Source organism: Canis aureus, chromosome 10 (assembly GCF_053574225.1).
Source record: "Canis aureus isolate CA01 chromosome 10, VMU_Caureus_v.1.0, whole genome shotgun sequence".
In the NCBI taxonomy this organism is placed as follows: Eukaryota; Metazoa; Chordata; class Mammalia; order Carnivora; family Canidae; genus Canis; species Canis aureus.
The window spans coordinates 60,218,199-60,246,015 of NC_135620.1; the positions used below are offsets into that span (position 1 = coordinate 60,218,199).

The 27,817-nt window shown below is 38.8% G+C and overlaps 1 protein-coding gene and 1 long non-coding RNA gene across 4 annotated transcripts in view; one reads left to right on the forward strand and one right to left on the reverse strand.

Moving 5' to 3' along the window:
* The window catches only part of GRIN3A (glutamate ionotropic receptor NMDA type subunit 3A), a 151,189-nt gene that overhangs the window by 70,488 nt on the left and 52,884 nt on the right, over positions 1-27,817 (reverse strand). For both annotated transcript variants that reach the window (XM_077912747.1, XM_077912748.1), the window contains exon 3: positions 16,593-17,640. In XM_077912747.1, coding sequence (XP_077768873.1) covers positions 16,593-17,640 — 1,048 coding nt within the window. The remainder of the gene's footprint in view (positions 1-16,592; positions 17,641-27,817) is intronic.
* On the forward strand, positions 1,212-18,987 carry LOC144322562 (uncharacterized). 2 transcript variants are annotated; one of them, XR_013388177.1, is made up of 4 exons: positions 1,212-1,393; positions 1,710-1,776; positions 1,912-2,049; positions 18,394-18,987. It is a non-coding gene; the product is annotated as an uncharacterized LOC144322562 (long non-coding RNA). The 2 variants fall into 2 exon arrangements; XR_013388176.1 differs by lacking the exon at positions 18,394-18,987 and adding an exon at positions 3,064-3,193.

Here is a 27,817-nt window from a genome sequence, read left to right on the forward strand (position 1 = left end):
ACCATATACTTCTCATGCACACATATATCACATATACATACATTATATTATACAGAACATATATGCACATGTTTGTATATATGTGCATATATAAAATGAGAAATATGTATATGCATTTTACTATACTACATTAATTTTTTTTAGCAAATACACATGACATGGAACATTGTGAAAATTTAAGGTGTACAATGTGTTACTTTGATACATTTATATATTGTAATGATTGCCATCATAGTGATATTTATCACAGTACAGAGTGACACTACAATATTGTTATCTATATTATTATACTGTGCATTAGATCTCTATGGCTTATTTACTGCTTGTTGCAAGTTTGCACCCTCTGAAAACATCAATTTTATTCCCTCTACCTCTCATTCCCTGGTAACCACCATTTTACTGTCTGTTGTTTACAAGTTTGATTTTTTTCAGATCCCACATATAAGTGATATCATTCAGTACTTGTGTTTCTCTGTCTGACTTATCTCAATTAGCACAATATGCTCAAGGTCATTATTTTCTGATTCTCTTTCACTTTTTCCTCTAGCATATCCACACAGCTGTTCTTACCATTTGGAGGGGGGGAAGTAGATTAGATTTCTGTGCTTTCCTTTCAAGGTCTTAATATCTCACTCTCAATATGTGCTTGCTAAGAAGAAGCTTTGCCCTCTTCTTATCCTTTATGATTCTGACCCAATATACAGAGTTTAGTTCTGTTTACTTCCTCAAGGAGGCCTACTTTGATTGTGTCCTTCCCTTCCCAGTTGGTCGGGTTCCTGTTAATACATTGGCATAACATTCTATTCATCAGCATAACATTTATATCAGAGTTGTGGTTATTTAATGTCTGGTTCCTCTGCTAAAATGAAAGTTCTCTGAGGGCAGGGCTAGGGATCGGACTTGTCTGTTGCTATAACCCCAGTCTTTGTCTCAGTGGCAGATATATGGTGATGTATACATATTTATGGAATGGTGGGATGAATGAATTGTCTGCCATTCTCGTTTTAAAAAATAATTCCTACGTTTAAAGTCATTAGTCAATATGAGTAGGCATTTAAAATAGTTTTCCCTATAATTGCTGTAGAGAACAGGCTAGTTATGGTACTCAATGGCTGAAAGCATTTCAACAACTCTTGCCCATGGGGAGCTATAATTTCACCTTATGATATCATAAACCACTCAAGGATTTCATGTAGTTACCAGAACCTTGGGCTAAAATTATAACCCTGAAAACCCCTGCTGCCTATTAGTCATTTGGTACATGACACAAAGCAAAATGTATTGTGCATTCTTGGACTTCAGATTGGCTCTTAGTACACTGGCTGTTTGATTGCATTTTTTGACCTGCAAAATATTCAGCTTTCTGAAAGTTTAAACCATCCAAAAACTCAAGGTAATTCACAGTACTTGATCTATATCAAACAGTAAATAAATGTATTATGAATTTCTTATTTGCTCTGATCATTGTTTTCCTCAAATTACATTCCTGAAATGCTGACCAAACTTTGGGGGCTACCCTTGTACACTTAATAAGTTTTTGAATATAGTTTATATGAGGCAGCACATTGTATTGAAATCATGATGGATCTGAACTTAGGAAGCGTGGGTTTAAGTAGCAGCTTGAACTTTGGAAAAAAAATCACTTAATCACTTAACTCTTCTTAGCCTCTGTCTTTATTTCTATTAAATAAATGCCTTTTCTGCTGCAGAGATGTAGGGGCAAAACTGAGGTGCCAGACTGAAGCATCTGGGAGGCTATGGAGTGCTTTACAAATGGTATGTGTCACTTTTGTTGGTCATATTAGAGAAGCATAATGGTTATTTTCTAAAAGCATGTAAAAGTGAAAAGAAAATCGCTGGATCAGGATAAAATCTTGAATTTCCTATATGTAATATTTGCTCTTCTTTTAGTACTCTGTTGTAGATAAGAACTTGTGCAAGAGCATGCCTACGATAACGTGATGTGAATACTGGGACAGCGCCTTTCATTCCTCCAGATGCGCTGGAAACGATGGTTTGTCAAGTGATTCACAAGATGTGAAGAGTGGGGTGAGAAATGGGTTAATCACAGTTCAAAGGAGAAGCTGATAAACTGGTTACTATCTCCATAGAGGAAAGAACAAGAGTAAAAAGGCTTAAGATGCAATACAGAGAACTTTTTTGCATTGACAGCAGACTGGGGACAGAGACCAGGGAGTTTTTTCTGAAATTCTTCAGATGATGGACTGGTGTGTTGCTGGTTTGGCTAGAGGCACAAAGTAGTGTAAATCAGTTTGGTGGTGAGGCAGGTAGACAGTGAAGAACAAAACCGTATAGGCCCATCATCCAAGATGTTTACCAGCTGGACTGAAATTGTAACTGGCAGCCTGAGGCTCTGAGTCAAAACATCCCCCAGATGTTGGGAGAGGACCAGAGCTAGAAATCACTAGAAACTTGAAATTAACATGACAGTAATTATAAGACAGATGCAGATTTGGTCCTGGAACATGTCACTGACTAGAATTGCAAGGTAAGAGTGGGGCCAGCAGCAAAGTGCCAGATGCTGGGTCACGTGGGAAGTGGCCAACAGTGATGTTTCTCCCATCGTACTATGGAAATGAGACACCCAGGGATCTCATGAAAATACAGATTCTGGTTCAGCAGGACTGAGTAAGGGCCTGAGGTTCTACATTTCTAACAAGCCCCTGGAGATGTTGGTCCTTGGGCCTCACTTCTGAGGGGAAAAGACATAGACAGGCCATATTAAATTCTCCCTGAATGAGAATGGGATTGGTTTCTGAGCCCGTGGGGGGAAGGTAAAGAAGAGGTCTGTGTCTGAGTATGAGGCAAAAGTGGCCTCAGCTCTAAGAAGTTGAGAGTGAGGAGGAACTGAATCTTGGCAGCAAGCTAGACTGGCTGCCTCTCTTCTGGACCCTTCCACAGATTTGATGGTTTGTGTCTTCTCCCTAAAATTGATCAAATGGTCCAATGGTATATATTTCCCTTGCTCTCTAGGTAAGTAGAATTATCTAGTCTAAATTAATAACCCATACAGGAAACTAACAGAGGTATCACCTCTTTCAGGGAACATTTGTCTTATCTTGAAATAAATGCAGTATTATATAGGAGCCACCAGGAGGAAAATTTCCTGTTGGGAGAATTTCAGGACCCGTGCCAAGAAGAAAGAGATGCCCTCGATATCATTGTATTCTAGTGCTGAGCAACCCTCGTACAAGGGTGCCAATTTAGTAAAACTAAAAATTTTAATAGCATGTTTTCACAGACTTTTATTGTATAAGATTATTTTGCATAATCTACATTTTAAAAACTTGACTATATATCCCATTTTTTCCTTAACAGTAACATATTTCACTGAAAGAATGTGCCCTACTTTAGCCAATCTCCTCTTAATGACTAGAGATTCTTTCTAGACTTTCAACACTACAAACAATATTTTGATAAATAGAGACTGATTTAGTCTCTCTTTTCTCTGAATAAAATTGATGAGTTGAGTGGTGCTGAAGGTAGAGTGGGGTAATAGTTTGAGGGATTTCCCAGACATTAATTAGCACCAGGGTTCAAACATGAATATTACAGCTCCTTTTGAACACCCCTAACTGCAGCCAAGAGAAGAGAGGCTGCCATTTCTCAGGAGTGGTGGTGGGGGAGCAGGGTGGCATCTGAGGCTGAGGCTGTGACAGTGTGCCACGGTGGTGCTGGGGGGAAGACACGATGTGGATAAATAAGTCATCCTTAGTTTTTGAAGTACCCAGAAAGCCATATTCCTGCTGCAACACGTCTCTGGGTAGGGCATTAGTGATGATGGTGATGAGGGTGGAGTGAGAGTAAATCCTCCCTGGATCTGTGGGTCTCTTACTTCTTCATCCCGTATGAACCGTGTGCACAAATTCAAATGCCCTGGCCTCAGCAGCAGTCTCTGCCTGTGAATGGCCTTTGTGTGTGAGCAGCTTTCCCAGGTTAAGTCCAGGGGTGGGGAAAGGTCTACTTATAATACATCAGGGCTGGGGGTGACGGGGGGGCACCTGGGTGGCTCAGTTGGTTCAGCATCTGACTTTGGCTCAACTCATGATCTTGGGGTCCTGGGATCGGGCTCCACATCGAGCTCCCCTTACTCAGTGGGGAGTCTGATTGCCCCTCTTCCTCTCCTACTGCCCTTCCATCTCCCACTCATGCTCTCTCTCTCTTTCAAATAAATAAAATCTTAAAAAAAAACATCATGTTGGGAAGAACATTCTTACTGCATATGAAAATGAAACACTGAGTAGGAATAATCAGTCAGATTTTGTTGGGTATGAATCCTGCCTCTACTATTAATTAGCTAAATGGCCTTGGACATGCTAGCTAATTTCTTTTAGCCCTGTTTCCTCATCTGTATGGATGCAGTAAAATTTAAATGAGAAAAATTCATGTAAAGCAGTTAGCACAGTCCCTGGAACATGGCTGGTATCCAACAAATATTGTTATCATTATTATTTATTGATGCTATTTTCAGTTTCTGTCCCTGAAACTCTATCAGAAGTCTTATTATAATGCTAATACATACATACGTAAGAAGGTTCATATGTATGACCCTCAGGATTGATCATCATGTTAAACATGTAAATCACGGGGGATACATCTATTTATATGCCTACATTCACTTAATATTCTTATTTGCCAATAGAGCCACCTCCATTAATTTTATATCTTTAGATTATGCATGGAAAAAAAAGTGCCAGTTCAAGTATAATTTAAGGAAACGTCAATAAGCCTTGTTTTGGTTGGCACTGCTTGAATTTTCTATCATTTGGCATTTTTTAAGGTAGCAGCTTCCTAATAAAATGCCATGATAAGTTCTTGAGTTTGTAAAAATTAATGGATTCTGATAAAACATCTTTCTGAATTCAAGTATAAATAACATCATATATATTATGTATACATTAGATATTATATACACATTATATACACCTATATAATATATACACACGTACATTGTATGCACTGTATATATACTATATATACCTATATATATATTTACATATATGTATCTGTGTAGTTGGCTGGAGTAGGCTTGTTGCAGTTGGAGAAAGCAAGCCCTAACTTGGCTGAATTTCCCAGAATGAACTCACAATGAAGCTGAGCTCACAGTTAAGCTTCCTGACATGTCACTAAATAGAGACACAGGGTGGTTAGCTCATGCTAGCTCCTGATCTGATTAAGGATCAAAATGTGAAGTTGAGGCTACATCATAAAAATCCAATATTCACCTTAATTCACACTGTTTGTGGAGCTACAGTATGTATTTTAGACATAAAAGAAGCCTCTTCGGGGTTTGTCTGCAACTTCTTCAGGTACAGAGATATTTATTGAACATGAAAATGAGATTCTTCACAGAGCTAACCTTCAATCCTAAGTTGCACCGAACATTTACCTATCCAACACTGGGACTTTGTCCTTTGTATCACCCTACATTGTCTCCTACTGGGGATTTCCTTCTATCCCTTCCCTAGCATCTAATATGAGAGTGGTGTGAATGCTTGTGAGATCAAGCAGAGGTGGCCAAGATGTGTCCAGGAGAACAGAGGCAGAAGGTGGGAGCCTCTCTCACTTGCAGTTGGAGGGCGTAGCTGTGAGATTTTCACATTATGTCCAAGAATGGCTTGGAGTAATTTAGCTCTCCCTAATTATTAATGCGTGTGTCCCTTGAACATTTATTAACTTTTAAATTATAAATATTCGTGTACAAACACACAGTTGAGAGACATGTGTACTGATCATAGTTTATAATTATATAAGATGTGGATATTTATAGATATCCTATAATACATTTATTGGTACAGAAAGTATGCTTAAAGCTAGTGCTTGCTAAGCAGGTTAAAAATGTAAACAAAGTTATAAGTCAATTTTCTTCTAATTTAAGAGAAAGGTTTGCAAAAATTTGGCACAGTCTCTGTATTCAAATGAAGGAAGTGATCTTAGACATTCATTAATGCAAATCCAGCAGGGTGTCTAATTGCTAACACTTTGCCGCTTTAGTGTGAATTACTGTATCTACTTGAAAGTCATAAAACTGCAGTTATTTAAAAAAATTCTAAAAGACTCCATCTCAAAAATATTTTGGAAGTAGATGAGGAAGTAAACCAATCACATGCTCATTTGTTCATTTTTCCATTTACCAATGTGAAATAGCACAATCTTTTTGGTTTTCCAAAATTTTTTCAATTGAACAACAGTCAGGAAGGGAAGGGAAATATCCAGTTGTCCAACTCCCAATAGGTGTCAGGTGCTGTGTGTTTGATCTTTACTGCAGCACTAAATGTTTCTAACCCAACTCCACAATCTGCTGCCAGGGAACCCAGAACCACCCAGGTTGGGGCAGCATTATCAGTCTCATGCTCTCATTCAAGGAAATCTACAACTCTGATCCTTGGCTCCACTATGGGCATCATAGTCCTAGGTTTTCTTTGCTCTGATGATCTGATTGTACCAAACTCATGGCTCAAAGAGTCCAGGTCACTCTTTGGATATAATTTGGAACTCATCTGGGTATATTCTCCAATTGCAAGTGAAAGGATTCCTATCTTCTACCTCTATTCTACTGGACTCATGTTGATCACCTCTGCTTGGCCTCATGGCAAATCCATAATTTACAGAACACTTACCTACATGAGTGGTTGCTATATGCTTAGGCTCTAGGGATACAGGTCTTTTATTTTATATAGATCTGGTGTCCAGTCCCATGGAGTTTATAATTTAAATATAATTTAAATAAATATAATTTAAATATAATTAAGTACATCAAACTTAGATCTGTCCAAAACCAGAATTTTGTTCCTTGTATCATAGAGTACATTGCCGCTTACTGCGGCTTTCCTTCTATATGTTCCTTAGCAGCTAGTAGTAGAATGGTTTTAAATGGTCATTTTAAATGATGCTTTTGAGTCAAAAGCATGGATTTCAAAGTAATCCCTATAGGAGACTATAGCCCTATTCCAATGATGCCACTATTTTTCATTCTTTTATTAATCAAACAACATTTACTGAATATTTACTGTTTACCCAACACTGTGAGATTCTAGTGGTGAGCAGGACACAGTGGGACAATTAACAAGTAAACAAATAGATGATATGACAATTTCAGATTGTTCTAACTCCTATGAATAAACTGAGTGGGAATGAAAATTTGCTTCTGAAAGTTTCTGTAGAAAGCACAACATCTTAAAATGTAAACGTTTTACTATGGGAGGGCTACTCATTGAGGAACTCAACCTGCCTGGACTCGAAAGTTTGCCGACAGCTGCACTGCATGTGGAGCCTACACTGCTGTTGTGACTACTGTTTCTTATCTAAATTATTCTGATTCTTACTTGATTTATTATGAACTTCCTCATCACATCAATATTCCATGAACACTGTAGAAAATATGGAGTGGAAATGAAATAAATATCTCCTGTAATAACACTGCTCAGATACCAGTGCTGTTAATACTGTGCTATATTTCCTTCTAGGTCTTTCTCCTTTCTCCTTCTCCTTATCCAGTATATAGCTTTTATCCCAGCTTTTCACTTCCTCTTATATTTTGATTTTTGATATTTAATTAAAACATTTTTATTAGAACTTTTTAGTTGCAGTATGGTTTGACATATATTATTATACTAGTTTCAGGTGTACGATTTTTTTTGACATTCTAAAAGCTTTTCAAAATCATCTCTATTGGCTACATTTTTATAGTACATAGGAATATTATAATGCATTAATTGTGTTATTGTTGGATATTTACATGGTTTCTAATTTTTTGTTATTCTGAGTAAGCAATGAATCTTTGTAATAAATTATTGTTCATATATTAAGTTACTTCATTTGCATAGATTCCTAGAAGTAGAAGTCAAGGGTGAAAGGGCCTAACCCCCTTCAAGGCTCTTGACAGAAATGGCCAAATTGATTTATGAACTATTGGCTACATTTTTATAGTACATAGGAATATTATAATGCATTAATTGTGTTATTGTTGGATATTTACATGGTTTCTAATTTTTTGTTATTCTGAGTAAGCAATGAATCTTTGTAATAAATTATTGTTCATATATTAAGTTACTTCATTTGCATAGATTCCTAGAAGTAGAAGTCAAGGGTGAAAGGGCCTAACCCCCTTCAAGGGTCTTGACAGAAATGGCCAAATTGATTTATGAACTATTTTACCAACCTACCCTCCCAATAGCAGTAATGCTGGTGTCAGTCTTAACGTACTTCGACCAAGATTGAGAATCAGTAAAAGATTCCTAATATGACAGGTAAAATACCATCTCATTACTGTTTCAATTAGCATTTCTTTGATTATAAGATTTAACTTTTTTTCTTTAATTTGGTCAATTTTATTTCTTTTTTTGAATTGCTGTGAATATTCTTCATTTATTACCTGATTTTGACATTACTTAATGTATACCTTGCTCTCTTCCTGAAAAGATTTAAGGCAGCAGCTTAAAGGTCAAGCAGAATACAAGACAGCATAAATTAAAATACATTGAAGCAGAAAAAAAACCCCAAATGAACCCAGGAATGATGTTTCTTAAAATGCAAACTGCAACGAAAATAAATCTGCTGTTAGTAGGCAAGAAATTTGCCTCCAAGCTCTCTAGGAGTTAGCTCAGAAAGAGAATCTTGCCATTTACCGAGTTCACAGTGATGAGAGAGAAATAATTGTTCAAAATACATGGAATTAATATTAGTGTTAAAATCTGACAAGAGTTTTAAATATTCTTATTTTCTGCCCTCTAGTTGTCAGACACAATGCAAGTTGCTTTACTTGGATTATTTTAATTTCCATGACTACTCAGTGGGAGTGGATAATATGTTAATATCATTTACAACAGTGCCTGGCATATGGGAGTGGTCAATGAGTACTAGATTTTCTGCTATTATTACTAATATTAAGTATCTCAATATCTAGAAGAATAAATGCCTTGAATCTTCTTTTTCTTAGATTAAATTTAATATATATATATACAGCAACAATCATACAAGTCAACAAAAAAGTCCATTGGTATTTTCATTGGAATTGCTTTATATCTATTAACTAACCAAGAGGAAACTTACCATCTTTAAAAATCCAGTCTTCCAATTCAGTAATATGGTGGTTTGCTTATTTGTTTATAATTGATTAAAACAGTCTTTTTGAGCTATAATTCACATACCATACAATTCACCCATTTAGAGTGTATAATTCAATAGTTTTTAGTATGTGCAAGATACACAGAACCATTAGCACATTCAAATTTTTTTATCCAAACCATTTTTGTTCTGTACATTAGAAAGTGTTTTATTGCAATTCTCATGGAGAACACTTCCCTGATCTATTAAGAGTTTTTGCTGCCCAAGTGAAAGGGATGTGTCTCCCATCATGTCTTCTATTTGGAAATACACAGAGCCCATGGGAAGTGTAGCTTTTCTCAGACAATAAAATTTCTTAGATTTTTCTTCTTTTGAGAAATTTTCTCTCTAGAATGTCCTTTACCTTATTACTTGTCCTACTCTCCTCCCCCTTTCTCTGGCTTTCCAATCTCTCATAGCTCATGATGGAGTGGTCATGACTGCAGTCCTCTTCCTCTAGTCTTGGGGCTTCTGCACAGGCTGCCATGTCACTCTGAGGTGCTCTTCTCCTAACACCCCCTAACACGCCTGTCAGCTTATTTCCATTCTTCAGATCTCAGCCAGACTGGAGACCTTCTCTGATTCTCCATTGGATCAAGTCTCCTGTGAGGCTCTCAGATTCTCTTGAATTTTCTTCTACAGTAACATACCATGATTTAAATCATTAACTGAGTCATGTGCTCCTTTCATTAGTGTCTTTCTTTCCCACTAAACCGCATGTTACAAGGGCAGTGTCTGTTTTCTCACTGCTAAATTCCTGGCCACCTAGCATGGTGCCTGGAACTGAAGCTGCTGTTACTGGATGAATTAAAGAAGGAACGAGTGAATGGTTTGGTGTAGCTCAGTTTTCTTCCTTCTCACTTCCAACATCACGTTTGGTCTTGTCTGCCGTGGAGTTCTGGTACCCCCTCCTTTGTTCAAGGCCAGCCTTTATTGCATGAATTCACACGTTATATGAAGATCAATAAAGCTGGCTTTTATTATTTTGGGAAACGCTTATCATACCCTACCAGGGCTACGAGAGTGTCCTTTACTTTAATACTTCTGGTTAAAGTTTGCTCTTGCCTTCACAGCAAGCCTATTTAATTTTTAATATTTACTTGAATGTTCACCAGGATTGTTTTTCTAAAGCAGCACCATCCTTTGCCTGTACAAAAATGACACCAGCCTTGTGTTCTCTATATGAAGCTGACTTTTTTTTATTATTAGACCCACAGAGATAAAGGGGGCATTTTATGTGAGAAGCTGGAAGAACACTAGAAGATCCATTGTAATCAGTAGATAGCTAATTTCAAATGCTCTTGTGTCCTTTCACCTGGGCCATTTCAACTCTGAGGGGAGGTGGGGCTTTATTTCTTAGTGTATTTGTGCTTTATGAAGAAATTTTCTCATCTTGTCTTATATCTCTGCAGATCGAATGTCAATGGCTAGAAGGTTCTAAGAATGCCTATGTCTACACATTAGATTACAGACTCAGATGAAGACTTTGCTGGATAAAAATAATACTGCAGTTTCTATCCACCTGTCAGTCATCCCAAAGTGCTAAGAGGAAATGGCTTTGGATGAGGCAATGGGTGCTTGCTTCCATCTGTCTACTTTACCCTATTTTTTGCATTGCCTATAATGAATAGTGCTAGTTTTATGTCAGGAAAATACCCATCTAAGCTCTATTAAATATATCACTCATAAATTCTTGCTTTCATGGTCTCATGCTTCAAGAGCCCACCCGCTTTGAAGCATGGAGCTTGCTTCCCAGTAGAGTCAGTGGGAGGTTGGGAAAAGCTGCATATATTACTTTTAGTGTAAAATAAATTATTCTGGCGAAAATAGTTAAGTGAGGATAGAATCATCCTCTTGAATTTCATTTGCACAGCAGTCCAGTCCCTCTTCCTTGGGGTTAGCTATAGGAGCAGCCAGCAACAAGATGATTTCTTCCCTCTGACCCTCGTCAGTAAGAGAAACAAGTATTCCAATCTGCCTTGGCTCCTGAAACATGTAGTGAATCATAAACTGGTCTGCCCCGCACAGCATTTTGCTTTTAATTTTATTTGATTCAAAGTAGTTAGTTGAAGCCAGTGAATTTCAATTCTGAAATGGTAATAAAATACTCACGCTCTTAAATTTTATTAATTGTGATAAATATATAGCCAGCATGCTAAACAATTATGATCAAGATGAAATATGGTGCTATTACATTCACTCTAAGTTATTTAATATCATGGTTACAAATACTTATGTGGCTCAATTTACTGATGGGCTGTGTATAAATACAGATCACAAATCTCACTTTTTAGGTAGGTTGATAGGTTTTCATCCAAACACATTTTCCCACAGGAATATTTTAGAAGTGGTGTTTGGATTCCAAGACTGATATTAAAAAAAAAAAAAAAAAAGCTGTAGCCCAAATTTTGGGCTAGAAATAGAAACCAGTTCCAAAAACCCCCACTATTATTATAATTGAAAATATTATATGTAACAGAAAAGTAGTTTTAAGGAAAGAGGAGATGGAAATCTGAGGAGTCCCTTTTTCAGATCCAGGGGCTTAGATGGCGTCTAAGAGCTGAAGACATCTATTCCCAGGAGCACATTTCTTCATAAGCTGCTTCTAGAAAAGTCTGAGAGGTGTAATTCTCAAAGTTTTCAGGCACAGTCTTAATGGGTAGGCATGGGGAGATTATCCGGAGGTAGCTAAAGAAAAGTTAGAGAAGGCAGGTGTTCAAGAGCATTAATGTAGAGGCACAAGGAAATTTGCCTGAGGTGAGTTAACTGAGCTGTGAGGACTGTAACTGGGATGAGAATTGGCAGCGTGGCATAATGGGGGGTGTCCTAATACCTAGCATGTGAGGAGCACAGAAGGAAATGAAAAGAAATAAGACACACAGGGAGTCGGGGGTGCAGGAATCTTCAGAGTGTGACCAATAGGCTATTATGTCACCTTTCATTCAGATTTAGGGGATTTTCACCTTACAGCAGACAAACAAATGTCCCAAGAAAACTACAGACATCTGTGATTTCCACATAAGTGATATGTTTTCCCTATTCTGAATTAAAATGCCATCAAAAGAATTTGAGAGGAGTTTGGAAAAAAGACTAGGAAAAAGCAAACCATATAAAACCCAGTTTCATCAGACATAAAACACACACACACACACACGCACGCATGTGTGTGCTCACTAACAACTCTCAGTTTGGACTGGGCATTGATCGGCTTTTGTCCTCTCTGATAACTGCTGGAAAGAAGCTAGAACACGGCAGACAGGATAATACCAATCTTCACTTCAAAAAAGTAAAAATCCAAACTATAGAAAGAGGGGCACTCAAGGGTCAGTGTGACTTTGTTATAGGGCACCTTTATCTCCTTGTTCTCCACCTTGTCTCTCCACAAATCCTGTCCTCCAACACCATGGGGCTCTTTGTGCCTGCTGCTCTCTTTCAGACAGCAATTCTTTTCTGTACCACCTTCTCCCTTGGGGTCTCATACTCTTCTGAGGACTTTAATACACAGGATCACCTCTCTGGTCAGGACTCCCACCAGCTTCAGTCTCACTCCTGAACTCTGGCTTCCAAATGCCTGCTAGATCTCACCTGGATGTCCAAAACAAGATTTTAAGATGCTACGTGTGAAACTGAACTGACCACTCCATATTCTATTCCATAAACTGCCTTCTCTCCTTCCTTGAATGGTCCCAGCATCTCAGATACTCAGGCCTGTGACTCTGAAGATGACTTTTGGTTGCCTCTCACGTTGAGTTAATCACCAAATCCTATACAGACTTGATCACCACCCTATATCTTGCATCTGTCTTCTTTCTATTGGTGACTATAGCTATAACTTCTCTGCATCTTTCTCTTCTAATCTTGTTTACATGCTGCTCCCACAGCAACCACCCTAAATGGATACTGTTCCACTCTGCTCTTCCATTGTTCAAGAATGTCTGTGGATCTCTACTGTCAGATGGAGTTCACTAGTCTTAGCTTGATGTCAAAGATCTGATATCACAACTGAACTTAATTTGCAGGCGTGGATCTCCCCTCCTTCCCTTCATGTAACATATGCTATGGCTAAATTGAACTCCCCAAGATATCCCGACTACACCATACACTTTTCCCCTCAAAGTAGTTCATTCTGTTCCTTGGCTTGGAATGACCACTCCTCTTCCCCTGACACATGTGTCATTTCCAAGTGTTCTTCAAGAATAGGCACACATTTTTACCTTGTTAATTAAGCTTTCCCTTAATGTATTAAGTGGAAGGTGATGGCCCTTTCCTTTAACTTTGACAGTATTTCATGTTTCTGAACTCCAGCATGTTTACAACTTTCAGAGTTGTTTTCTCCTCTCCTGGACTTATTTACCTCTCAATTTCTCTCCATCATTCAGTGTAAGAAAAAAGATACAGTCCTCTAAAGAATTTAGCATGGGTAGGACAGAAAAGTATGCATGTGAGTAACTGCAATACACTTAAGGATGGAAGCTGAGTGACTGAAAGGGTATGAACATTATCTTAATCATCTCTCTCTGGGAGAGGGTGACGACACTCCATCATTTGCATAATGCCACATCTCTGGATGAAAATGTAACAATTCTGTCACCAACATTATTTGTCCAAAGCCCAGATGTCAAGTATTGCTTAGTCAAATGACCTGGGTATCTTTATATGACAAAAACCTATATGTGAGAGACTTTACCATAGAACAATACTGGGGAAGAAATATACATTTGGGGGAGAACTATAGTGGAAATTCATTTATTATCTCAAATTGAAAGTCTTTTTTTTTTTTTTAAAAAAGATCTTATTTATTCGAGAGAGAGCACAAGCAGGGGGAGCAGGAGATGAAGAGGGAGAAGTAGACTTCCTGCCAGTGCAGGGCTCAATTCCAGGATCCTGAGATCATGACCTGAGCTGAAACCAGAATCTTAACTGACTGAACCACCCAAGCACTCCAAATTTAATGTATTTTAGATACTTGTCCCACTTCATTAAGAACGTACTAGCTATAACACAAAGTTGACTTTGTCTAGTTCTGCTCACTTTCTCTTGTGGGTGGGGTGAGGTTGATAAAAACTTCACCTTTTATTCTGGTGGAATCAGACTTTGAATGGCTGTCTTGTTTTGTTTAAAGAAACTATTTTACTGCCGTGTGCCATCTATCTTTATGATTTTCTATTTAATCCCCTAAAATAATCATTGCCACTGGTTTCTCACATATAGCATCCATGAGTTAATTTTGACAATCTTTGGTTTTGATTAATGAAGCTCTAGTAGGGATTGTGTTCACCTTTTTACATTAGATAATGGTCTGGAATCTTCACAACAGGCACATATTAGATTGTTTTTTGTACTAGATTGGATTGAATGGTTTTCACTTTGAATTCCTAATTTAAGCATCACATTGCAAGATTCATGTAACATATCTGGGTAAGCCGCTAACAAGGCAGTGAACCTTTGGGAGATCTACAGCCCAACTTAGGCAAAAAATAAACAGCAGCTGCTAATACCACTGCAAAGCATGAATGCAAAAGCATGATTAAAATCTCTCTTTAGGGTGATACATTTATTTATGCTACAGACTTGGTGTTCATTGGATTCCAGCTCATAACCTGAAGCCCTGAATGTGCATTAAAAGGCAACGTAATTCCTTGCCTAATCAGTAAGCCATTGTTTGCTGAACTGTTTCCTGAGGTTCATGTCACTTACCAGGAGGTTTGCAGTGTATGGGTCAAGTTTCTCATGTTCCTTTTCTTGCAGAACAGACCTTATATCTTAATCCAAACTGTTTATGAGAGTCTCTAAAGGCACCACCAGCCCTCTGGGCCACTTCATCATTTGATAAAGATAGTTGCAAATATCCTGTGTGTTGATGCTCTATGAAATTAATTTTATTTAATTTTATTTTTTAAAAAAAGATTTTATTTATTTATTCATGAGAGACACACAGAGAGAAAGAGGCAGAGACACAGGCAGAGGGAAAAGCAGGCTCCATGCAGGGAGCCCGATGTGGGACTCGATCCTGGGTCTCCAGGATCACACCCTGGGCTGAAGGCAGCACTAAACCTCTGGGCCACCCGGGCTGCCCTGAAATTATTTTTAAATGTTTAATAGAAATTTATAGTAAAGTTTTAATACCTTGAGACTTGGTATGAAAGGGGGTATTTGGAAAGACATAATGAGTGTTTCCCAATTTGAAATGCTCAGCTGAGCTGAGCTCAAGTTGCTTAAACACAGCGTGTCCCTTTAAAGGCACACTTGTGGGATCCCTGGGTGGCGCAGAGGTTTAGCGCCTACCTTTGGCCCAGGGCGTGATCCTGGAAACCCGGGATCGAGTCCCACGTCAGGCTCCCGGTGCATGGAGCCTGCTTCTCCCTCTGCCTCTGTCTCTGCCTCTCTCTCTCTCTCTCTGTGACTATCATAAAAAAAACAAAAAAACAAAACAAAAAAAACACCATAAAGGCACACTTGTTTGTGAACAGAGTGGAGTATGTCCACTGAATTGCAACTTCCTCTGATCTCTCCTAGGTAGGTTGTATGCATTGGAACATACTTCTGCTCTGGATCTGAATTCTGTTCCCCATCAGGACTGTAGTACTCTTGGGCCTTAGTCCAATTTCCTTGAGCCTCAACAACCACCTCCTCCCTACTCTCACCAGATTGGACTAGGTTCTCCATACCCCTAGTCTCTGGAAGGCGTCCTGTTTTAATTCAGACAGAACACACACATGGCTGTCCTTACTCGAGTATCACCACAGCTTTGCCTGTATACCTGAACTCTACCCATCTCCTCCCATCTACCCTTGCGGTCAAAAGTCTAGGATACCAAAGGCAGCCTAGAATAGACATACTTTGTTTGAATGTCCTTGGACATTATAATATGACTGTTGGTACGAAACCCTCAGCCAAGTGGCCAGCTGTATGGCTTTCCTTACTGTGAAAAAGACACCCTGTTTTTAGCTAAGCCTGCCATCTCAGTTAGTTCAGTACTCTTTGTTCTATGCCGATTGAGTTCTCTAGCATTTGACTTTGGATGTTTATGATAAAATGTTAGTTCTTTCCATTTTATTATTTTTTAACGGCAAAAAAAAAAGATTCTTTACAATTTAAATGTGGATTCTATTATTTATTTCCATTATTTCCCAAGAGAAGTAATCCATCAGTTTTTGAAGTCTGCTTTGGGTGAAAATACTTTGTACGTCTATTCCTTGATGGCCATCCTGTCAGATTCACAAATAACACAACTAATAGATGTTCCTACCAGAAAAACCTTCTTTAGAAAAAACACCCTCTAAAGCCCCTCACTCTTTTTGTTTCATTCAATAAAACAATAAAGTATTTTATTTAGCTATTAGTCTGTAGATATGGCTGAGAGAATACTGTGTTAGATGAAAGAACATAGACATCCTATAGTGTAAGACCCGATATATGCAGTTACAATGGACAAGAAAGAAAGCTAGAATAAAAAGAAGCATTACCTTAGGATCATGTATTCCAGAAAGCTCTTCGTAGATCTTCTCACCTACCATGACAGCAGCCAAGTTCGCGGTGTATGTAGAAAGGCAAAACATACAGAAAATGGCCCAAAGGTTCATTAGAAACCTGCCAGTCCAGCATTTTGGAGGTTTGATGGCTGCTGTTCTACCAAACAAGAGGGCATAACAGACATTCAAGGCTGAAGAGAAGGAGAAGACTTTACTTCTATTTCGCCCCTTAGGAGTCATACCAAAAGGGCTCTTCCATTCGTACAGAGTCAGGAAGATGGCAGTGATGTGCAGAGCCACGAAAATCCCCAGCCACATTGTCCAGTGGAGTGGCCACATGAAGGCTCCAATGGGAGCTGCTGTGTCTCGGGTCCTCACTAAGATGCCCAAGCTGGTGGAAAAGAAAGGACTGGTGAAATCTATTACCTGGCTTCGTGCAGTATTGATGCTGAAGGAAGTGACTGCCAGGTGGGCCGACCCACTCAGGAGATCACCCACCAGCCCAGTCCAGTGCCCATTTTTCCAGGCTCCATACTTGCCATCCCCAACAATATAGAGGTCAAAGTCAAAGTTCATGTCTTCCGCTAGCTTTTCCAGCAGATCAATGCAATATCCATAGCAGCACTTCTTGAATTTGATGGGCACTGTATCATTACTGCTATGAAGGCTGTTAAAAAGGCTGTCCAACACAGAGGAGTCGTTAGTCATGGGGTTTAGACAGAGTTGGCCAGCAGGGCACAAGCCTTCATCATCTACCTCCCGTGTAAAGACAAATGGATGCTCAATCAGGGTAACCACCCTCAAGTGTAGTTTACTTGGGTATTGGAAGTGGGTTTTGTGCCTCTGGGCCTGCTCTGGCCATATTCCATAGTCCATGACAATCTTGCCCCCTTGCCATCTGCCCAAACGGGTCCACATTGGCTTTCCCATGGGGTCATGTTGCAGATTCCAGATGAAAAAGTTGTTTTCTGAGCTGATGATAGTGGAACCTTTTACTCTGATGGAACCACTGATGCCTCTGAAAGTGGTGTTGGCTAGAAACCTGGCAAAGAGGAGCAAAGGCAAAAAGTAAGGAAGAGAGGTGAGACCAAAGACAGGAAGCAGTGCTCAGGTTTGCTTCTCTGCCTTAACAAAAAGAAACTCTAATTTTTTTTTTTTTAAAGGCATTGCCTATAATTTCCTCAGGAATTAATAACCTGGACTTTTTCTAAGAGTCTTATTTCATTGAGCAAATGAGATCTCACCCTTAGGTTCTCACATCTGGGCTAGGTATGAGACTCTTGGTCTTACTCCAAATCTCTTTATTCCTAGTTAAGGGAGGTGTTAATTGTTTCCTGTTGTAAACTGTTAATTACGTATATTTTCACAACTTTCTAAACTATGGAGGTTTTCAGCATCTTTAACATGCTTCATTTCTAACTGTTCACTCTATTCAATTGCAATGAAATCAGCTCAATAAATACTGTTTTTGGTGCAAGAAAGGAGTTTTTTTTTTGTTTTTTTAAGATTTTATGTGTTTATTTGACAGAGAGAGAGAACACAAGTAAGGGGAGCAGCTGAGGGAGAGGGAGAAGCAGGCTTTCCACTGAGCAGGGAGCCTGACATGGGGCTCGATCTCAGGACCCTGAGATTATGACGGGAGAGAAAGGCAGATGCTTAACCGACTAAGCCACCCAGGTGCCCCTTAAGCGATTAATTTTAATAAGTATGCCTATCCTTTTATAATTGCTTAAAAATTGGACTCATAATTCCAGAAAGTATCCAAATCTTACTTTCAACGTTTTTCTTTTCACAGTGGAAAGAATCAACACATCTGTCCCCATAAGACTAGTCAAAGCATGTTGGATATCATCCATGGAACACAGAAAATGATGAGAAATAGACTTGCAGATCTCAGGATAGCCTCAGGCTACCCTCCCTCTAAGTCATTAGAGAAAAACAATTGACTCTGGCTGTGGAGAGAGCTTCTTTGCCCAAGTCAAAGAAAGGAAAATTGCCAACTGAATGATATACTGATTCCTAACCAAGTGAACCAGGCACTGTCAAGTATATGTTCTGATTTCTTCTGATTTGGACAAGGCAGGAAAGCGCTTGGTCAGTGTCTGGGAAGATAAGGCAATACGAGATAACATACAAACTTGCAGTATTTTTCATACTCTTAATTATGGCCTGTATCCAAAGAAAAGCCTGACTTTGACATCAGACCTCTCTGTTTGGATTTTGGTCCAGCCTCCTTCATTGGCTGGCTTTTTGGTGCCAGAGCACTTAGCATTGTCTTTGGTTTTGTCTTCAGCAAAATGGGGAAAATAATACGCCCTCCATTACAAGGGCTGGAAATAATGCATGTAAAATATATACCATAGCTTTTGACATAGAACAAATGTTGCAGATATAGTACCTATTATTCAGTGTCATTTGGTGGGGAATGACTACATGGGAAAGTTTCCAGAAGGAACTGGCCATACAGAAAACTCTGGAAACAGAGATGAGAGCCTCCTTGGAATGGCAAGGGGCCATGCATGTGATGGTCCAGATGGAAACTTTCCCATGTAGTCATTCCCCAGCAGTCACTCAAGTTTTTTTCAATCAAGGCTGTCCCCAGATCACTTTTCCCTTATCTGTAACAGAACTTTACTAGTTGGAGACACAAAGTACTACAACATGGGAAAGTCAAAGGGTACTCAAGACACATTTTAAATGAGAAGGAATTACAATGAAATGTGGAATGTAGCATAGAAGTTTTTTTTTTTTTTTGAGGAATTAGATGATACAAATCTAGACTCTCAGCAAAACACATTCATCCATTGCCTGCCATCAACATGACTCAGTAATTTACAAATGCCAATACAAGTAGTAAGAAGTTATGCTGCCATAGAAGGGACACAGAAAAATCAGAAAGTATGAAGAATGTACTAATTTTCATTAGAGATATAAATGTAAATCACATTTGAAGATGCTCCTATTACTAAATGCAACGAAACTGTTCATTTTGGTAGATTGCATGTAATGGTGATTATGCATGTTAGCACTCCCCAGTGGGACTCTCTACCACTTAAAATGAATTTTATTTTGCAACAAGTAATGAAGTCTCAGTTATCTTAGATTTTAAAACAGTTGTATCCTTCTTTAGAGAAGTAGGAAACCAAATTATTAAAGTATACAGATTAATCAACTGATAATTACCTAGGTACTATAAAGGAAGAGTGACAATTGTTTTTCTAACCAGCAGTCTACTGTTTGATGTGTTTGATGTATTTATCTCCACTCCCCCTGCCCCTCCCCCCCAACACACACACACTGACATAGCCTAGGGAACAAAATGGTTTGTAGTAAATAGGTTAATTTCATTTGGTCAATTTGGTGATCAGTAAAGTAAAGTAGAAGTTGTATATAGAGAAGCCCTTCACTATTTTAAGAATATTTGGGGAATTTTTATAGATTTTTAGCTGGATGGACCCTTGAAGGACTACCACTGAAAAAATATACACTTAAATCATCTCAGAAAAGAAATCTTGCAGAGATTACATAACTTCTTCATTCCAGGAAAACTAATTCCTCATTATTGATGTTCAATAACCTCCAAGATGGTGGTGACTGAAGGACAATGCTCATTTGTCTCTGAGCCATTCATTTGTCACAGAAAGGCAAATCTACCAGGATCTAAAGGTCTTCAATTTTCCCAGACCAGAAAACCCAGTGGTTGTTTCACTATGCAATTGGCACCAAGAAATTGGGTCTCAGATTATTTCTGTCTATTTTATTTTCAGTTTTACAGAGAGGATAAGTTAAAATAATCTCATTGAGGGATGTGTGGGTAGCTCAGTGGTTGATCCTGGGCTGAGGTCATGATCCTGGGGTTCTGGGATCAAGTTCTGCGCCAGGCTCCTGAAAGGGAGCTTGCTTCTCCCTCTGCCTAGGTCTCTGCCTCTCTCTGTGTGTCTCTCACGAATAAATAAATAAAATCTTAAAAAAAACCTTATTGATAACTTTGGTTATAGTCATTCTCACTATGTATTCTTTGGAATATGATGACAGTCCATAAGCAAAGTTTAAATGCCCACTGAGTAAATGGCTGAAATCTTCCTTTTGCTTTAATCAGTTTCTACCATGTTCCTTTTTATCCTGCCTGGATTCTTTTTGGATGAACAAGAAAATGAAAAATCAGGAATACTTTTACTCACAGGAGAAACTGATGCAAATATGGTTCTTAACATGAGAGTTACAGAGATGAAAGACACACTCATTGTTCTCAGGGACCTTAAGTCTTCCAATGGAGAGAAAGAAAAGCAAGTAGGCATTTCTAAACCAATATAATGAGTGTCACAATAGAGGTAAATTTGGGTGCCACTGGGACAAGACCAAGGCCTCCTGCACATTTCACTTGCAGACATGGCGGGGAAGGCTTCAGAGAGGAGGGGTGCCAGAGTTGACTCTGTTATGAAAGAATAGTTAGCCAGGAAGAGAAGCTGAGGACCGATCCTATTAACCCAGGGAGATGTGTGTGCAAAAGCCAGACACAGAGTACAAAATGATGCGTGGTGAGAAATAAAGCTAAAGACAGAAGTGGGAAATGAATTTCAAAAGGTCTGAGGTTATGATGAAGGTAATAGGGAGCCACTGAGGGGATTTCATCTGGGGAAGAACATGACCAGATTTGATTTTAAAAAGGTTTTTCCCCTTGTTAGCTATATAGAAAATGGTTTGGAAGGAGGAAAGGGGTGAGCACACTTTCATATGTGAAGAATAATGCTCCTTCCCTCTTTTTCTTGCTTCTCTCTCCGCCTGTTTCATAAGGGGCTTAAGGTGGCAAGAGCTAAGGTAATAGCAGTATAAGTGGAGAAAAGATGGCATAATCAGGAGATATATAGTCTTCAAAAAGAAAAGTAGTGATTTTAAGGCACCAAATGCACAGGGTTGCACTTACTCCACAAACCACATGAAAGATGTGTGAAACTCAGCTTGATGGAAGGTCACATAAATAAGTCCTGGAGTATTTAGTTGAATATCAGCTCAGTGTAAGCCCATATAACAACGTGGGTATAAAAAAGGAGAAAAGCAATCTTAAAATTTTTTTTTAATTTATTTTTTATTGGTGTTCAATTTACTAACATATAGAATAACCCCCAGTGCCTTCACAAAAATTTTTAATAGAAATTTAGAGCCTGGGTCACAGGGACCAATAATATCACCACACTCTGTGTTGATCACACTACTGCTCTAGCCTAGAAATGAATTCTAAATAAACCTTCCAGCTTCAGGAATGTTATGAAGAAAGGTAGGGAGGGGGAAAGTATAACAAGGGGTAGGAAGCACAAAAATTCGATTGGAGAGCAGGGTAGAAAAATATGAGAAAATAATATAAGAAAAGCAGATTGCAACTAGGCTGGAGAGACTTTACACGTCCATTTTATGAGATTGGATTTTTTTTTTTAGTAGGAAAAGGGGAACCGTGAAGATTTTTGAGCAGAGTAATGATATAAGCAGACGTCTGCATTAGTAATATTGATCTGGAAACAGGTAACCTGTGTACATAGGAAGAGATGGTGACCAGGAGACCACTTAGAAGAATATTACAATAGCTTTGTCATGTATGGTAAGGGCTTGGATCTTGTGCTGAGTAAGCGCCCACTTTAGCACTGTGCCTTTCCTGTCAAATGTTTAACAAAGCAGTCAGGTATCTGTGTTTTTTTTTTATCAGCAAACCTCCCAAGATACCACTCTGCTCAAAAGAATGAAGCTCATTAGTTAATTTGCATTGAGGTAACTTATCACTTTAGTAAAAGCTCCCAATTATCTCACTAATTAAGAATATATGTTGATTTGTATAGGAGCCAAGATAAAATGTGTACTTTGCAAATTAAAATGTAAAAATTGTTTTTGAGACAGTTCACAGTATAAGCAAGATGAGTATTTAATACATTTAAGATACATTTTAATAGCCTCACTTGCACACAAAACTTGACTTGCTGATTCAAGGATTTTCTTATTCATTTAAACAAATGACCAAAGGTGGTAAAAAAAAAAAAAAACAAAAAACCACAACACGTCACCCATTCAATCATTGATTCATTCAACAGTCCTGTGTGCCAGGCACTATGAGAAGTGCTAGGGGATATAGTAGTGAACAAAACAGGCACAAATCTTTGCAGCTTATATTTTACTGAAGGAGACAAAATGAATGTGCTAAATAGGTAGTATGTATGGGATATGAGAGCTGCTAGGTGCAAAGGAGGAAAAATAAAGCAGAATAAAGAGATAAAATGTGTCTGGGGTGGCAGTAGTAGTGTGAAATTTTAAATTAGGCCAGCAAAGAAGGAGATATTTGAGTAAAGAGCAGAAGAAAGGGAAGCGGCTAACCAGAAGGGGGAGATGTAGGTAGAGTACTCCCTGTAGAGGAAGGACCAAGTCCAGCTTTCTTAAAGTGAAGGCGTTTCTACTGCTGGAGGGACACCTATGGGAGTGAGGGGCATAAGAGTTTAAGATAAAGTCAGAGAAGGGACACCTGGGTGGCCCAGTGGTTGAGCGTCTGCCTTTGGCTCAGGTCATGATCCTGGGGTCCTGGGATAGAGTCCCACATCGGGTTCCGTGCAGGGAGCCTGCTTCTCGCTATGTCTCTACCTCTCTCTGTGTGTGTGTCTCTCATGAGTAAGTAAATAAAATCTTAAAAAAAGTCAGAGAAAATTCATACATAGTGGGAGGTGGGGAAATAGCATGTTGTGGGTCATTATGAGGACTCTGTTTCTTCTCTGCATGAGATGGAAAGCCGTGGGTGGCTTTTGAGCAGGGAAGCAATATGACATGACTTACATTTTAACAGGATCACTACAGTGCTGTGTTAAGAATGAACTGAAAAAAGAGCAGCAGCAGCAGACCAGTTAGGGGGCTGTTTCCAACACCCAGATGAAAGGGTGAGGATGGTTTAGCCTGAGGTGGTAGCAGTGAAGGTTGGATCTTGATATATTTTGAAACTAGAAATGACAGGATTTGCTCAGATATGGTTGCCAGGAAAAGGTGACACAAGGATGACACCAAAGTTTTTGCCCCAGCAAGTGGAGGCATGGAGTTGCCACTGAGATCAAGAAAAGTGTAGGAGAGTCAGGTTTGAGGTGGGTGAGAATGACCAGTTCAATGTGCTTGGGTTAAGTTGGAGATAACTTACAGAAATTGAAATGCAGATGTCAAGTAGGTAGTTGGAGATCATCTGGAGCTTAGGAATGGAACTACGAAATTGGAAGCCATCCCTCTAGATGTGGTATTTAAGGAGACCAAAAGAGATCCCAAGATGAGTAACAGTAGATGAGAAGACCCAGGAGTAAATCTGAGCACTCTGTCACTAAAGGTGGTGCCTGACGAAGAACTAGCAAAGGGAACTGAGAAGTTAGCCAGAGAGGTAAGAGAAGAGCAGCCTGCGTTGGGTTCTAGAAGCCAAGTAAAAAAGATATTGCAAGGAGGGACAGTGATCAACTGTGTCAAATACTTCTATATTCCTTAATCAGAGGATGTTAGCTGCAGTGTTTATCTTAATTTACCTAATTACATTATTCATGTACTATTTTTACTTTTTAAAAACTTGGTCTAGGGACACCTGGTGGCTTGGTGGTTGAGCTCCTCCTTTCGGCCCCGAGTGTGGTCCTGGAGTCCCAGGATCGAGTCCCTCATTGGGCTCCCTGCATGGAGCCTGCTTCTCCCTCTGCCTGTGTCCCTGCCTCTCTCTGTGTCTCTCATGAATGAATAAATAAAATCTTAAAAAAAAAAAAAACTTGATCTAAAATTTACTGAAGTTAAATAAAGTTAGCAGGAGTGCTACAAATGATGTTGTTATGTTCTTAACCAATTTTAAGATCTGTTGTCCCTGTTTTTTCTTCTTATTTGGCATATAGTTTTACTAGTATTATGTTTTTTCTATTTATTATAAATCTGTACCTTTTCTTACCTTTGAATATTTCTGTAGTAATCCATTGTTTCCAGTCTTCCTTTTGACCACAGAGGAACTGAACCATTGTTTATAAACATCATCATCCTCCCGTGTCTTCTTCGGTGCCCAGTTGTTTACAGGTCAGATTTTTATTTCTATTTTGATCTTTTTTTTCACTCAGCTTTGTATATCTACTTCTCTCATTTGTTTTTTATTTCTTTTTAGATTGCCCTCTTACCTTTTTTTTTTTTTCTGCTACCATTGCCTTCCATTAATCTTATTTGTACACAGGCATATCTATTTTGCTCTGTAAAGCCATAAAATTTATTTTCCCCTTTGGGAACTTTCTTTTGTATCATTAAAAAAATCTGTGTTCTCATTGTCTTATATCTTGAAAAATGAGCTGAATTTCTTTTCCTCTGATCATCTCATCACATTTAATATTCCCCCCCTGAGGAAGGGGAGACTTGTTCATCCTCCATAAAGCTCTATAAAATTTTTTAGACTGTGAAAACTTAATTTTGAATTCTTGCCTTTGCCTATATTATTGTTAGTGACATTCTCTCCAACTTCCCTCCCAGCAGCACCACCTAATCCTTATCAGCTTGACTTGCTCCTATGCAGTGAATCTAAATATTTATTTCTTGGTCATTTTTAATTTAGCTCTAGAGCTACTAACTACAGCAAAAGCTCAATAAAGCCCTCTTAGTACGAGACAAAGGAATATCCTTAAAGTTTCTCATTCTCCTTTTCATGGGGTAGGGGTTGGGGGTTGGAGAGGAGAGTTGGGAAGAGACCTGCTAATGTTCAGAAATCCCATCTTTTCTTCACATGATTCATTATCTATAATCATGTAATGAATCGCCAGTCAAAACTCACAGCCTCCAAAGTTCTACACTTTTACATTTGTGACAAGCTCATATTCATAGGGTTTTTTTTTTTTTCCTGCTTTTTATCACTGGAGAGCCCCAATCTATTCTGTCTTTGTTTTTTTTTTTTTTTTTTTTTTTTTTTTTTTTTTTTTTTTATATTCTGTCTTTGGATAGTCTTATCTTTTAGAACTTACACCCAGTCCTGATCTTTTACAACCACTGTAGATATTTAGTTGTCTGAATTATTAGCTATTTATATTTTATGTTTGTATTTTAATCTATGTGTGTGATTTTTCTTAACTCTTCAAGACTTCCCTTAATGCCGCTTATTCTCTAAATTGTCCTCATTTTGTGTCTCTTCCCCAGGCTCTAGAATTCTTCCCCTCCCTCTCTAGGTTTCTTACAGTTTCTGATATATAGGTTAACCCATGGTTATCTCATTATTTTTTTATTTTTTGCTCTTTTCTCTTATTTTTCTGAATTTTCTTTTCTTCCTCTCTTTTCCTGTTGGTGGACTTTGTGTAACAGAATCACCAATATCCTGTCTTGTCTTGAATCAGCTCTTGACCATCTCTAGCTAATGTGATTATTTTTGTTATTGTTGCCACTCTAGTAGGCACTTTCCCACTCCTGAAATCTGTTTACTTCCCTTTATTCTTTTCATGTCTCTTTTGCCATCTCTCTCTCTCTCTCTCTCTTTTAAATAGCTCTGGAGACCCTTTGCCTATTTGTATGACCAGCTGCTATTAGTTCAGCTTTCATTTTGTGGCCTCTTTCATTGCAGCAGACCCCTGCCTGATGACATGAATTTGCCACCTGAGCCACAGAGCTTACCCATGGTCCAATTCTGTCAGAGGACATTGCTTTCTTTGGTTTTGTTCTCTGTGTATGGGATAGCTCTCCAAAATAAATATTAAATATAGATGATTTCTTGAGCTCCATGTGCAATGATGCCTTCACCTTCCTTTCTAATCGTTTCTAGTAAACAATTCTAATCGTTTTCAGTAATCCTAACCTGCAAGTATTTGGCAGATGATCACCTACATCTTTGACTTTGAACCATAAGTCTATAGTGTGGATTTTGACATTCCTCACATTCCTAGAGCAGTCTCTTCCACAAGAGTGGCTGGTAGGAATAAACAAACTCTCTTTACCCACTGCTCTGCTTTCTAACACTGCAGGCTGTCAAGCTGAAAGAGACTGTAGCGTGCATCGAAGCACCTACAGAGTACTGAGCCATCTTTGAATCTGAGGCATGACACAGTGCTTGGCCAGAGTTTCTGCCCAGTGATGTTTATGGGGTAAATGCAATCAAAGGCATGTCTTCTGCTCAGTTCAGACATGTATCACTTAAAGAGCTCTTCATCACTTTACCAGAAGAATGGGGCTCAGTCAGGCAGGAAGTATTTGCATCTGCAATTTACAAATTGTTCAAAGCATTAAAATTCTCGTATATTGGGCAGCCCCGGTGGGCTCAGCGGTTTAGCGCCGCCTTCAGCCCAGGGCATGATCCTGGAGACACAGGATCGAGTCCCACATCAGGCTCCCTGCATGGAGCCTGCTTCTCTCTCTGCCTGTGTCTCTGCCTCTCTCTCTCTCTGTGTCTCTCATGAATAAATAAATAAAATCTTTAATAAAATAAAATTCTCATATATTTTCCCCTCAAATAATGGGGAGTAACAAAATTAGAAATTAGGTTTAAAAAAAAAAAGAAATTAGGTTGATAGGAAACCTCTCTGATGATAAGGAATTTAATAGGAATCAGAAACTGCTAAATTTCTCAATCCTCAGAGCAGAGGGCCCCATGTATTTTGATCACTGATCACATCAGCTCCAAAACTCATCTTTTAAAACAAATTTCTATCAGTTAAAGGACAAGAGCAATTTAATAATATGTCAAATATACCTATGTACAAACATATGAATCATCTGGGTCTATGCTTTGCCAACATCAGCAAAACTCAGTTACTTATAAGCGAAACTGTATCATGGAAGGACAGCTCCTGTCCTTGTTAACTTTTTTTCCCAAGAGGAGAAAAATAGCCTATGTGATTGTGTTAATATACTTTTTGGGGACACCTGGGTGCCTCAGTGGTTGAGTGTCTGGCTTTGGCTCAGGTCATGATCCCAAGCGTCCTGGGACAGAGTCCCACGTCAGACTCCCCACAGGGAACCTACTTCTCCCTCCGCCTGTGTCTCTGCCTCTCTCTCTGTGTCTCTCATGAATAAATAAATGAAATCTTTAAAATATATATACCTTTTGGTCTGTGTTACTATTGGTGTGAATAATACACACCAAAATATCAGACACATGGGGATGTCTGGGTGGCTCAGCGGTTGAGAGTCTGCCTTCAGCTCAGGGCATGATCCCGGGATCCGGGATCAAGTTCCACATCAGGTTCCCTGCATGGAGCCTGCTTCTTCCCCTGCCT